The sequence below is a fragment of the Parasteatoda tepidariorum genome, chromosome 2 (genome assembly GCF_043381705.1).
Source record: "Parasteatoda tepidariorum isolate YZ-2023 chromosome 2, CAS_Ptep_4.0, whole genome shotgun sequence".
NCBI classification, from domain to species: domain Eukaryota; kingdom Metazoa; phylum Arthropoda; class Arachnida; order Araneae; family Theridiidae; genus Parasteatoda; species Parasteatoda tepidariorum.
The window spans coordinates 102,112,562-102,127,556 of record NC_092205.1 but is presented as its reverse complement, the minus strand read 5'-3'; the positions used below and the strand labels follow the sequence as shown (position 1 = coordinate 102,127,556).

The 14,995-nt window shown below is 32.4% G+C and overlaps 1 protein-coding gene across 1 annotated transcript in view; it reads right to left on the bottom strand.

Moving 5' to 3' along the window:
* Positions 1-3,440: 3,440 nt before the first annotated feature.
* Positions 3,441-14,995, bottom strand: part of LOC107453272 (protein Skeletor, isoforms B/C) — a 75,730-nt gene continuing 64,175 nt past the window's right edge. Inside the window, exons 13-16 of the mRNA XM_043050114.2 lie at positions 14,042-14,235; positions 12,908-12,968; positions 7,143-7,306; positions 3,441-6,038 (exon numbers count right to left, since the gene is read on the bottom strand). Coding sequence (XP_042906048.1) covers positions 4,731-6,038; positions 7,143-7,306; positions 12,908-12,968; positions 14,042-14,235 — 1,727 coding nt within the window. The 3' untranslated portion in view covers positions 3,441-4,730. The remainder of the gene's footprint in view (positions 6,039-7,142; positions 7,307-12,907; positions 12,969-14,041; positions 14,236-14,995) is intronic.

Sequence of the window (14,995 nt, the reverse complement as noted above, 5' to 3'; positions counted from 1 at the left end):
GAGGGTGTGCGGTATTGGTCCTCGTTAAACTGTGCTACCGTAAAGTGCTCGACTTCGCGCGCAGGTCGTCGGGCTACCGAAGCGGGGGTGCCATCCCCTCCGCAGAGGATCAAAATTGTGATGGCATGTCTTCGAATCATCCTCCGGGATGTTTCCCAGACTGTCGCCAACAGCCCATTGTGCAGCTCTAGTGCGACGCAAATTAACAACAACAACTTTACGGTAGAACAGTTTAACGAGGACCAATACCGCACACCCTCGGTCCCTACGCAGGCTGATCCATGTGGTCACCCACCCGCACACTGATCGTAGCCAGTGATGCTTGACTTCCGTGATCTGCTGGGAACCGTGTCTTAACGATCAGTCCACTGCGGGACTCTAAGTTTTATAAAAAAAAATTAAAAATGTTTTTTTGAATATTTCTTTTTATGCATGGGTATTTTCAAAAATATGAAGCTTATTCTTTTGTCAAAAGAAAACCAATTTTGAACGAACAGCGGTATAAGAAATTGTAAAAAAAAATCTAAAATGTTCACCACATTACACCAAATAAGAAAAAAAAACGACATTAATAAAGTAAATTAATGTAATAAACGCCATAAATATAAAAGCACAGTCAAAATTAACAAAATATGGTAAAATTATTTTTACTGTTTTATTTATTAATAAATAAAATAGAGCCAAGCTATTTGGCTCTATAAGAGCACCGAAAAGTATGATAATTTTTACCTTATCATTCTGGTAATTACATTTAATAAATTTATAAATAAAGTATGGATTTAATATCATTCTGTTTGATAGTAAATTTAGAAAAATTGAATGAATTTACCAAAAGATTTGGTAATTTTAACAGTTTAAGTATAATTTAAGATATGGCAAAACTTTGTTTTTTATCTGAATTTTTTTTCTAATTCTCTATAAGCTAACATCTACCAACCAACTACTATATTATGCAATATAACATTGCGTATTTAAATATATATGGGCCATTCTAAAAATACATGTAACTTTTGGGGGGCTCCCTCTCCGATCGGTTGCTCAATCAAGGCTTATAAGCCTTTGTCAAGTAGAAAGACACAGATAGCACAATACAGATAAGGACATCACAAAGAATACATTCAGGGTTACGGCTGGATTCGAACTCGTCACCTCCACGCTTAACAGAACGTTTGGCGGGCGATACCGCTCGTCCAGGGAGGCCCCGCCAACAACTATATTATTTTATTGGTTTATTAGATCTACATACGTTTACAGGCTTATGTGCTCAATGTAGGCTTGTAAACCTTTGTCAAATAGAAGGACTAGTAGCACAATATAGAGAAGGACACTCCGAAGATATATCCAGATAACAGCAGGATTCGAACCCGCTACCCCAACGCTTTGCACAGCTACACGCACGCCTCCATGCTACAATGCATCTCACTCTCGAACTTGAGCTATCTGCTTTTCAACTTGACTAGGGCTTATGAAGAGCATTTTGTAAAGACAGCTCGAAGACTGCACACATATGTGTAGCAATAAAAAAACTCGTTGCGAAATATATGCAAGCAAAGACCTTCGTACGGATCAAAATCTGTCAAACCATTATGACTACTGAACTGCTAATTGAAGAGGGTTATAACATATTTGACATTACATTACATATTTAAATATATATGGATGAAATACCAGGAGGTATGCAACATAACATTAGATATTTAAATATATATGGGCCATTCTAAAAGAGGTAGCAGGTTCGAATCCCGCCGTTACCATGAATGCATCTTCGTGCTATTCTTCTCTGTGTTGTGCTATCCGTCCTTCTTTGACAAAGGCTTATAAGTCTAAATTGAGCACACAAGCCTGCAAATGTATGTAATTCCAATAAACAGTTGCTGTTGTAGTTTATTTACGTCACACTAGAGCTTCACAATGGGCTATTGGCGACGGTCTGGGAAGCATCCCTGAGGATGATCCGAAGACATGTTATCACAATTTTGATCCTCTGGAAAGGGGAAGGCACCCCCATTTCGGTAGCCCGGCAACCTGCGTGCGTAGTCGAGCGCTTTACTGTAGAACAGTTTAACGATGACCCATACCGCACACCCTCGGTCCCTAAGCAGACTGTTCCTACTAAGCAGGTCACCCACCATCACACTGACAGCAGTCAGTGATGCTAGACTTCGGTTATCTGCTGGGAATCTTTTCTTAACTATCAGTCCACTGCGGGACTTTTCAATAAACAATAAACCAAGTAACTTTTGATAAATTGAAATTTGAATATCTACTAAGATATATCTGAGGCTGTTAAGTACTCGCTTAAGTACAGAAGTACTTGCTCAAGTCATCGCTGCAAAGATTATTAACTATAATAAATATATTATCAATATCATAGTAAATATAAGGTGACAAAAACACGGGGAATAAATGAAATTTCAAACCTCACAAGTTAATGTTTTTACAAAAACACTACTAAGTCACGTAGAATGTTTTTATGTTCTTTCCAATGCTCCGAACTCTGACGAAGTCTAACAAGTTCCAAAGGACTGTTCATTCGAAGAAAGTCAATGACAAAGAGGGGATCTCAATACATTTCCTCCTTGGTAAGGCCCAAACATTCCAGTAAAAAGAATGAAATTTTTCCTTAAAAGTATTATTTACTACTTAAAATTCCATTAAAATACGTATTACTTAAAGTAAAAGTCTATTGTAAAGTAGGAGACGTACTAAAAAGACGCTTTACTATGAACCAATTTGTTTTCCAAATTTAATTTCCTGAAGAAAGAAAAAACGGCTGCTTAAGAAGAACGCTGACAACATGAAATTAAATATGTGGCTATCGTTGCCAATCTTACTTGATAAGTAATTCAAGTTTAAATTTTTGAATTACATTCGAAGTAACAGTGAGGACAAATATCTGCGACATGTAAATTCTCTTTTTATCAAAATGCTGAAAAATATGACATAAAAAACAGCAAGTGATACTGAAAACTAGAAGTTAGTTAAGACCATAAATCATAGCAGAAAAATCATATTGCATAAAAAAACAAAATGCATTTTTCAGAATACATTATTTTATATACAGACAAAAACATGTGAAATCGTATAAGAAACTCAATAGTAATTTTAAATTTTGTTTTGGTTTAAACTTATAAGAAATACAGCAACAGAAAATATCGGGCTCTAAAAGATCAAGAGTAGAGAATACAGAGTTTAATGGTACACTGCGTCACTTAATTCAAGATTCCGTCGTCTTCTGAGTTAGGTTCTCAATTACAAGGACTTTAATAGACCATTCAATGCGGCCATAACATGAGCAAAATTTTGTCTAATCCCGATTAATCGTAGTGTAAAAGCTGAATTTTGATGTTTATTTACAATAAGCTATGCATATAGCTTCATTTAATCAATTCATAAATTGCTTTGTAAAATTGATAATGAATATAATACATATTTGTTATAAAATAAATTTATTTATAAATAAAATATACACGTTTATAAAGACAGAACATAACGTATAGCTCGTATCAAAACGTTTCAACAATAACTATAAGAGATTTGTATTAAAAAATAACTATACTTCTTATTTAATACATCTATACATCTAATCACATTAATATAAAACTATTAAATACTACGAATATATTTACATGCGTTAGATATAGATTAACTTATTAATAAAAATGATATACGGACAAAAAAGATATTCATTAATAACATGTAAAATAAGCAAGGTTCTTGTTTAAGGCATTTCTACGAAATTAAATCAGTATATTATATTAGTAAATAAATTCCTTATTTAAAACTAATTAAAGGTAATAATAATACTTTTTAAAACTTAAATTACTCTTGTTTTAACCCTTAACGAAACAATGCCACCATATATGTAGCATAACTAAAATTATTTAATTATTTTTATGACACTTATTTTTGTCGTATTTTTAAATTTTAGATGTAATTAATTAGTATCTGTCGTATTTTTAAATTTTAGATGTAATTAATCATTGATTATAACAATAATTAATCATTGTAATTATACCAGATGGGAAGCAAACAAGAAATACTTTCAGACCGATAAATGTTAATAGCTATATTTGTAATTATGTGAAGTTATGAAAACTTGCTTATTTTTTTCCAACATCCTGGAGTTTTTAAGCATTTTAATAACCCTGTGCGATGGACAGATTGCAGTGCAAAATTAAACAATTTTGTAACAGGCTAGTGGTTAGCAGTTGCATTTTTAACAGTGATCACGTTTTAAAACATATAGCCACTTTTTCAAAAATTGAAAATTTTGAAACAAAGAAAAGTATTGGCAAGTAATTGCATAATATTGGCTATATAAATGTACCTCATAATCTGGTAAACATTGTGAAATTTTTAAAATTAAGAAAATTTTCTTAAAAAAACGTAAAATAAAATATTTTTCAGAATATTATTAAATACTCATAGTAATTTCATACTCATTAAAAAAAGTTTTAAAATGCGCATTGCATTTTTGAAGAAAGAAATGATGATCGAGTGGTGACTGGCAGTTATTTTATTAATCACCACCATTTGTATAGCAGGCGGCGACTGCTAATTTTATCCTCTATAGTACATATGGATAAAACAATAAACACCCTGAGTATCTGTTCAGATATAATAAACATCCTCTATACATCACAGAAAAAAATATTACACTATTTTATACAACAGATAAATACACAAATAATGACTTATGGCTATATTGCAAAGATGAAACGAGTCTTCTAGACCAGCCTTCGACTCAAATACCCGGATGCAATGAAAGCGATGACCAGAGTCTGAAAAGGCATAAAGAGGTTGATCCCAAAAGATTTCTTGGACTTGTGGTGCATTTCGTGTCCCTCGTGTTTATGATCGTGATCCTCGTGCTCATGGCCGTGGTCATCGTGATCGTGACCGTCATGACCATGGTGATGATCAGCACTTCTGGTTATTCTCGAACGATGATGGTTTAAGTTGAGTATCTTGACGCTTTGCGGATTCGCGTTGAGCATCGAGAGGACTTGCTGCAGAGTGTGCAAATTCCTGCTTTCGGATTTGTCGAGAACTACAGGGACGAGAGGAACATCTCGAGATCTGTTCGCAGTCTCTCTTTGAACGATGACCGGCAAGTATGAGGAAGCTTCTGCTGCGTAAGGGTGGTATTTTGTTTCTGCGGGTCGCCTTGTTTGGGGACGGCTTGGAGGAACAAATGGCCGTTGATTTTTCCCAGTAGAATGCAAGATAACGGGTATCACGCTCTGTCCGTTGCGACCTGCCACCGCGAAGATCTGCGACAGGGATTGCTCTTTCGAATGTTGCGGTGGCTGTCTGGTGACGTTTCTGTAACCATTATGCCGCTGCTGGGTGCGGTAATGTCGGACATCGTCATCCCTCAGCGGCTTTTCTTTTCGGGCATTTTGTATGACGGATATTTGCGACCGGAGAGCGTCCACAGCTCCCAAAATGTCCTGCTGCGTATGGTGCTGCGGTCTTGGCTTGTACTGCTGTTGCTGCGGTGCTACCGAGCTTTGCGGTGGTTGGTACACTTTCACTTTGATCGCTTCTGACTGGTACCTCTGTTTATGGTTCGAAGGGGCTTGCTGATTGTTGTAGAAATAATTACCTCTGGGACCGGGCGAGTGGATGACGTCACCGAGATTGAATGATTCCATTGTCACTGGCCTTTGCGTGGGTGGCGGAGGTGGACGCGTCGTTTTGAACTTATACAAACTTCTCTGCTCGGGAGTGGTGTAGAAATATTGAGTGCGCTCTTTCGTTTCTGGTGTGGAAGGGCGATGATGTGGTTCTTCATAAGCTGGTGTTTTGAGCTGTAGGTTTAAGAAGTCGTCTTCAATCTCTTTTGATTCCTCCGTCCAACTCTCTTTGGCATATGAAGGTAGTTTCTTTTTCTCCCCTCCTCTCTTGTAGTCGCTTTCAAAGGAGTTGTAGGTTATGTTCCTCACATGTTGTATGCTAGCCTCATGCCGTAGGGTGTCCTGGCAGGAATCCACTACGTGTATCTTCCAGCCCAAGTGTCTGTGCGTGTAACACTTGAAAGAGAAGAGATTGAAAAAAAAGATATTAGTTCCCAGAAAGCATGTACCATTACCGCAACCTTGTAACAGAATTTTTCTTCTATTGTCACGAAATTATTTGTACTAAAAACCGCTTTTCAATAAAGCAAAAATATTGCAGTTTCAAACCTGTCATCCTAAAAGGATTAAAAATAATTTTTCAAAGCTTTTTTTTTTAAAGTATTGTCACTTAGATCCATAATGACGTTCTACCTGACGCCACACTAGAGATAGGATCAAATTGCATTGTCCATTAAAATTTCATGACAAGGTGGATTTTAGCTGAGCATACAAGACGTTGCGAAAAGAAACCTTATAATTACCTAGTTTTAAGACTATTTTCACCTTAAGACTAGCTTTANTATTGTCACTTAGGTCCATAATGACGTGTTAGCTGACGTCACACTAGCTATAGGATCAAATTGCATTGTCCATTAAAATTTCATGATAAAGTGGATTTTATCTGAGCATACAAGACGTTGCGAAAAGAAACCTTATAATTACCTAGTTTTAAGACTATTTTCACCTTAAGACTAGCTTTATTCAAGAATTTTTTCAAGCTAGTTGACCCTAAGACAACCATGATTTAAGGTTTTCATATAGAAGTTTGTTTTTCAAGGTTTTGGATGAGGGTAATGTGCGTAGAATAGAGCAGATTGTCACAGATCTTGTTTTAAGATTATAAGGTTTACACGTAAACCGCATAAAAAACCTTTTTTTTAGGTTTTCTATACAAGGTTTCTGCTGTGTGAAAAAAAAAACTTATTTTGCTATTTGGGTTGAAATCGCTGTTTTTAAATATATGGGATAAAGTTCTAATTTTAATTGCATTTAAACAATTACTGGAACTAATGTTACAAACAAAATACGAAACCCAGTATTCTGTAAAATTACATTTTTGCTTTTTTTCACATTCACTAGCAATTAATAATTGTTTTTATGCATGTTATTAAATGCATAAAAATTTTGCAAAGTATGAAATGATTAAGGATATCATGAGTATAATGTATAACTTAATCCATGAGCACGAACTTATGGTAAAAGATTCAAAATTAAAAAGAAAAAAGTAGTAATAATTACCTGGTAATAAAGAAGATCTGGAGTGTCCTTGTCTGGTTTGAAAGTCAAACGTCCCTGTTTGCCACGATCGCATTTGAGCTCCAAATTCTCTTGGAATAATTCGAATGTTGCAAAATCATCAACTGCTAAGTTCTTTGGAAGTTTATACTCGCACATGCGCCCCTCTGCGGAAAAAATAAGACTTTATTATCAAAAAGAACAAGAAATTCGAATGCTGGTAGATTTTAATAAATTTTAATAAAGGTCAATCCGTTAAAAGGATCCGATACAGGTGGATTTGTACCTACATTCAAACAAGAGAGAATAGCAATTTTATCTCACTTTTTAGGGAATTTAAAATTCTGGAACAAGTTAGAAAATATAAAGTTGGTAAAAGGGCTGTCACAGAATATATAAATTAAATTAAATTCCTAATGTATTTAATATCTGGGTGATTCTCACGAAATATGACAATTCACAGTCCCTTACTCCAAGACTTAATACTATAATACTAAAAGAACTTTTTTAAAAAAAATTTAATAAATAGCATTGCTGTTAGCATTTTAAAATAATCTAGTACTAGCATCAACTATTTTGTATATTTAAAAAATTAAATTGAACTTCAAAATTTCATGTTTCTGGCATGTCACAGGCAATGTTTCCAATAATAACTAGCTTCGAAACTTCTCATAAAATTTTCAATATCTAATTTTTTGTATCTCAACCGGTGTAAGCATTTCTAGAATATACGAAGAGGGTATTATTTACAAAAACTTCGTTTAAAATAATTTTTTCTGTCAATAATTTGTTTGTCCCAAGAAAATCTGTCATTTTCCTGGGTACTTTTATTTAGTGATTTATAACCAAAATGGACAGAGCCAGCAATCAATATCTTATGTTAATAGATTGATCTTATGTTGTTAGATACCTTCCTATAGTAACATGTCTTCTTGCATGAATAAAGAACCAACTTTCTTATTCAAAATCTATTTCAAAAAATTTTTCAAGATGAGTAGGTTTTTGTGTTGTCATTTTCCTGTCTTCTTGAAATCATTAATAACATAAACTATATAGATTTATCTGAGTTATTTTAAAAAATCCTGTTGTTTTCTGCAGAATATAAACGTCTTAGGCCAAAATATTAAGTTAAAGTTATATGCTATAAAAAGGCGAATTTGTTATTATCCTGGCTGTCACTTTCTTGGCTTATGAATGCCAGGACATTGAAGTGTTACCAGAAATTTTTTTTAACTGCTAATACTGTAAAGAGGGAAAGCAAATATTAAACTAATGCCAAGTTTATGTTTGATTGTAATAAGATTGAATGTAATCAAAGTTATTTATTTAATTAATGACACACAATTTTATTCTGTACATAACAGCAACAAAAATTTTTTTGTTTCTTTCTACAGTAGATAAAAGAATTAATTTAAGTTATTCATGTTCCATCTAACATAAAGGCTTAGATTTTGTTACTTAATAATAGCTTAAAATGACTGTTTTTTCAAACTTCTAAGCTAATATGTCATTTTCATGGCATTCAAAATGTGGACAATATCTATTTAATTTTTTTCTTGAGCAAATGTCAATAAACTATACTGCTATCTGTATGATATTAATAAATGTAACTAAATAAATACACAAAAAAATTTTAGATTGTTTTGAAGACTTTAAATTTGAAGAAATTGTTTTCGTCCGAATTGTCATGTTTCCTAAGAATCACCCATCTTTACGCCTGAAGAAGATGGTCCGTTTTAGCAAATATACTTAATTCCATTTAAAGAATCAAACATTTATCCAAAAGAAAGATTGAGTATACTTTGAGCTACCTTTGTATAAAGCAAATCAAAAAATAAAATTATTTTTGCGTTACGAATTTGAGAAAAGTTTTTTTAGTATGTTTTTTTCTCAATAAATAAAAAAAAATTCTTTTATTGAAAAGCAGTACATTTTTACAACTGATTTCGTAAATTCCTACGCATCTCTAATTAATTATCAAATTTAAAGTATAACCGTCTATTACTAAAAAATCCATAGAAAATTCAAAGCTTGACACTGTTTTGTTTAGGTTTTTTTTTGTAGGGGGACTCACAGAATATATTTTTAAAGAACCTTTGCGCGGGTTTTTTCCCCAAGTAAAAAATTTTAATATGCTAGAATTTCCTACAAACTGTTAGCAAAATTTTTTTCTTGAAAAAAAAACATATTTCTAAACCTTACATTACAATTGAAAAAAAATATTTTAGAGAAAATTTTCGGTAATGTTACGTACTTAATGAAATGTTAATAATAATTATTAAATATTATGTTGGGTTGACTAAAGTGAATTGATAGGTAAATCAAAGTTTAGTTTAATATTTTGAAAACTGAAAAAGAATAAAATTTAAATAACCTAGCACTAAATGATAAGAATTATCTAAAACTTTTACGGGTACCATAATACGACGAATTAACGAAAAATAAATAATTATTAAATATTGTGTTGGGAATTCAAAGATTTGATTAATTTTAGTTTCTAAAAGTAAAAAAGATCACAAATTAAATAATCTAACTCTAAATGATAAGAATTATCCAGAACTTATAAAGGAGATGATGAAATTAAGATCTAAAAATGAACACTACCTTTTTGTTTATCTATTCGTTGAATTCAATTCTTATATAACTTGTAGAGAGACTTATCAAAATCTCTTACTTTCAAATTATCCACATCATTAGAGTAATTAATTTTGATAGAAATTCCTTCCTACTGTATTTTTCTCAAATCCCATCTCGATATCATTGACTTCATTAGATACCATTCCAATTAGTGTCATTAATTAGCAAACTGTGTTAGTCGAAGACTACTTAACGTAATAACAACAACAGCAAACAAAAAATATATCTTTGTGATTTTTCCTCATCAAAGGATTTAAAATTCATCCCTAATTATGAATACACTTGGAGCAGCAGTGAGAAAAAGATTAAAAGTGAAATCAAGCAATAATGATTATTATTTACGGTAAATAAAATTCTGTTGACAGAAAATTAAATAACATTCTACTTAATTACGAAAACTTGATGTATTCTTATCAGTAATGAAATTATTTACCAAATTAGGTTGCTTATAATAAACCTACCTGAAAGTTCATTTTATTATTATTATTTATGGGAAATAATACTTTGGCATTTTCAAAAATACCCTTCATTTTTTTAAGAGCAATCATGAACATACAAAAGAACTTCGATTATCTAAACATTTTTTATTCGAATACTCCCGTTAACCAACAGTTGATTCTGCTGTTTTCTTCTCTTTTTTTGCTTACCTTCTTTTTTCATTTAACCTTCACAAACCAAAATGAAGCTTATAAATGACGCCATTTCAATTTTTTTTCTTCCTGCAAGCCCTCATCATTATGGCATTCATTTATGCCACAATTCAGAAGCCAATCAGGAACGACACACACGCGTGACGTCAATTACAGTTATCCAATTAAATCTGATTTCGGAATTTCATCCAGCGTGATAATAAATCAAACCGAATTGATGTAACCCGCCAAGCACAATCACGTGTATAAGTGCAATCATGTGATTAAAATCACGTGGCTGGACCTAATCACGTAATCTTCTTGTAGTAGCCGTATTTTTTAGTATTCCTAGAAATACGATTGCAGATCAAAAATATATTTACTTGAGGTCCATAATGAATGCAACTTCAAAATTTAAAAAAAAAGAAAGGAAAAAAAAAATTTGAAATTTTTTTTAAATTCTACTTTATGATATTTTTTGTAATGATATTTTCCGGAATATGAAAAAAAACGGTTACTCATTTCGCAATATGACGATAAATTGAAAAAGCAGGTGAAAATAAAGGAGAATAAAGCAGAATCAAGTACGGATCAGAAAGGTCATGTCACAGTGGATCAGGGGACGGGGTGCTTGCCTCTCATGCTGTGGGCCAGTTTTAAATATCAGCCATGGTTGATAGATATGAATTCTTCTTCTGACTGACATCAACCACAGGGCTGATGTAAAATATCCTCAACGGTAAGCAGATCATGGACTTAAGAGTTTCCTTGCTGTCAGAATAGTCATGGGAGATTTTCACGCAAATTGGACGAATTCCATCTAAAAGTTCTTCATAATGTCTTATCCAACCGTTCTTTTTTTTTTTTTTGGTTATTGAACCCTAAATGATTGATTTTCTTTAGAGGAAACCCCTATGTCATAATTTAAGTTTATTAGCTACTGTGAACATATTATTCACAAAACAAGGTTAGTAATTATTTTCAAGTAGAAAGAATAAAATTCTTTCATAGTTTTTTTCATTACTAGTCTTAAATCAAAAATTTGAAATCACAAGTCAGAAGCGGCATCTTGTCTAGTTTTGAACTTCTTTATTTATTTTGTTGTTGAAAAGCATAAAGTAAGATGAATTGCAGTTACAATTACAATGAAAAAATTTTGTGATGATTTTTTAAGAGAAAGTTTGATTAGAAACTCATAGTAATGCTATTTTTTATAAATTCATATCGTTTTTATAATTTATTCAATACATTATTGTTAAGAAAAGCACTTCTGTTTTCTTCATTTTTCTAGTTTATATAGCATTTTACTTAATTAATTTAACAATAGTAACCAAAACATTAACTGACATGGGGATCCTTATTTGGATATAAGGGTAATTAAAAGTTTCAAATACAATCAGCTAAGAAAATTTTAAACTCTTGGAACTCATGGGACCTTCCCAATGGTTCCGCAGAACACCTTTTGATAACCACTGGCATAGTCTGTCCTAATCATGCCTGATGCTAGGGTTCCCCTGGAGCCAGGCTTGAGTTCAAAATTACAAAGCAACAGATTTAAACATTTAGAGTCGTTAGTTAAACGATGGTTAGAAAATAAAATTAAATCTATAATTCAAACATGTTCTTTTGGTATACTGTTTCATTAACAAAGGCTTCATGCTGCTAACTCTTTGACATTTTAAATTTTTGTTAAACTCTTTCATAGCTAAAGGGAGGTTTTTCATAGAAATGGGGGTCTGGTGGGCGTATTAGGTTAAAGCGTCGCTCGCACTGGTTGAAGAACTAGGGGTTGTGAATTCGATCCTGGTAGCTGGTCAAAAATCTGGCGAATATACGCAGCAAGGTGTTCGCTAAATATGTCGTTGATTGAAATTCTCTTATTAGTTTGGGTGTTTGAGAAAGGGAGTTCCAGCTCAGGTGCCGTCCACGTCGCCATGCCATACCCACCTTTGCCGTCTAAAGATATCATCGAGATAGAAAAATTGGACTAAGTGCTTGGCCATGGTAGGATGATGATGTATTTGTTGGGAAAACATTGAACCAATATGATGTTGTTGTTGTAGTTCATTTACGTGGCACTGGAGCTGCACAATGGGCTATTGACGACAGTTCTGGGAAACATCCCTAAGAATGATCCGAAGACATGCGATCACAATTTTGATCCTCTGCAGAGGGAATGGCACCCCCGTTTCTGTAGCTCGACGACCCGCACGCGAAGTTGAGCACTTTACGTTAACTAGTTTAACGAGTACCCATACCGCACACCCTCGTTCCCTACGCAAACTGATACGAGTGGTCACCCATCCGCACACTGATCGCAGCCAGTGAAGCAATATTATAAATCAAATTATAGTATCCATTTTTCCACAGTTGTCAACTGGCAGTGAAGAATTTCTTTAATTATTCTAAATAGCGGATTGTTTAACGAAATATGTCCTGTAAACAGGGTTGTTTTCCTGTGTAAGCATGTAAGTTTAAATCGGAAAAAAAGAAGAAACTCACTTGCAGACGGAGTGTGTTTTCCTCTTCTGTCGCTCGAAACGCCAGCATAAACTTTTACTCTCTGTAAGCCAAATACAAATTAAAATTAGCACACTTAAAGAAGAAGAATATTTTCATTTTCAAACTATGAAAATGGTTTTTTCTTGCCAATTTTATACTGCGCAGCTTTAACACGAGAAAGAATGAAACTTAGTATATACTTATATTGCCCAAAAAGCAGTGGAAATGACTGCATTGTGAAAGAATAACTAATGTGTAAAGAAATTTGTTTGAAATTAATTTGTAATATTATATATTTATAATATTTACAGTTACATAACTTGTTATTAGTAAATATTAACAATAAAAAAGCTACATGTACAAAAAGTCGCAACATTTTAAGAAATTGTGTCATTATATACATCATTGTTTTTCTAATTGAAATTAAAAAACAGTCAAAATGACTTCCTTGGGCAATCTAGTGTTAAATGACAATATTAAAAAAGAAATGGAACGAAATCGGTCAGCTAGTTTCATATTATATTAAATATTATTATTCAACAGATATTAAATTTCAACAGTGCCAGGTTTTTTTTTAAAATTCATTTCTCAAGAACTAGGCAGTTATTTCAATTCAAAAATTTCTGTGCTTGTCATATCAAAAAATTGTGTATCTTGCCATTGTAAAACTTTTTGACCATTATTAAATAAGTAATAATTAATAATAATGTAATTAGTAATTAATTAATAATAATGCAATTAATTAATAATAATGTAATTGATTAATAATTAATAATGTAATTAATAATTAATTAATAATAATGTAATTAATAATTAATTAATAATAATTTAATTAATAATTGATTAATAATAATTTAATTAATAATTAATTAATAATAATTTAATGAAAAGTAATTTGATTAATAATTCAATTAATAATAAATTGATTAATAATTTAATCAATAATAATTTTATTAATAAAGTTCTAATTAATCATTAAAATTATATTTTACGCAGCATTATATTATGGTAAACGAATTTCATAATTGTGCTCAAACGTTAAGCGCTTCTTAGTCATAAAACAACAAATATTGAACGCATGATGATGCCTATTATTAATAACAAAAAAAGGCCAGTTTTGACCAAATAGGAGACCTTTTTCTCGGCGCTGGTCTTGTATTCGTATCCTCCTTCAGGATCGTCTGTGATATAGAGGGGGTGTGTGCGAGCCAGATTTTCAGGATCATCGCCCCCTTCCACAATGAAAGTGTAAGTCTTGCCTCTTTCCACCGTTAGTTCGGGAATGAGCATTCCATTGATGTACCAAGCAAGGCCCCAACCCACCTGACCTGCAAACAATTGGTTGAAGTCAATCAATAAGTGAATAGAAGATGTAAAATTTTCACAGTCAAAGTAAACAGTAAAAAGAATATTAGTAAGTCTCAGAACGTACAGGGTTAGCCAGTTATAGAGGACTTTTAATTTACAACTTTAAATTAAAAAGTTATGCGGAAAGCTAAGAATACACTCCCCAAGTTTCTGCTACAGATATTTCCAAACTGTATGTCCTTTTCAAGTTTCGACAATTAACACCTTCCCTTACTAATTTTTTTGAACAAAAAATTCAAAAAATCAACATATTTTTTTATTATCAACATATTCCATTAATAAATACAAGGAACTAAAACAAATTATAATACACAAGTTCTAAGTTGAAATTTTAATTTTTTATGCGTAAAAAATACTTCCATCAGTTTACTATCTCAAATAATTTTGGGCAATTGAAAAAAGTTAAAAACTAGTCCTTGTATATGTTCACATCTTCATAATCTGAAAAATCATCTGCTTTACTTTCACTTTCGTTCGCGAACGCTATTTTTTTTTATTCTTTCTCATTTTTTATTCGCCATTTTTTTATTCAGCAACCGTCATATATACAATTGTATAAAACACGCCTGCAGTCCCACAAATAGCAAGATTCCCACACAAAAATTAGCAAACTTCCAATCACAGTAGATTATTATTATTTTTTGTTTTGCTTCCGGTCAAATAAAAACGTGACAAAACAAAACGTATTGACGAATTCTGCTATGCCCGAATTTACTCGGG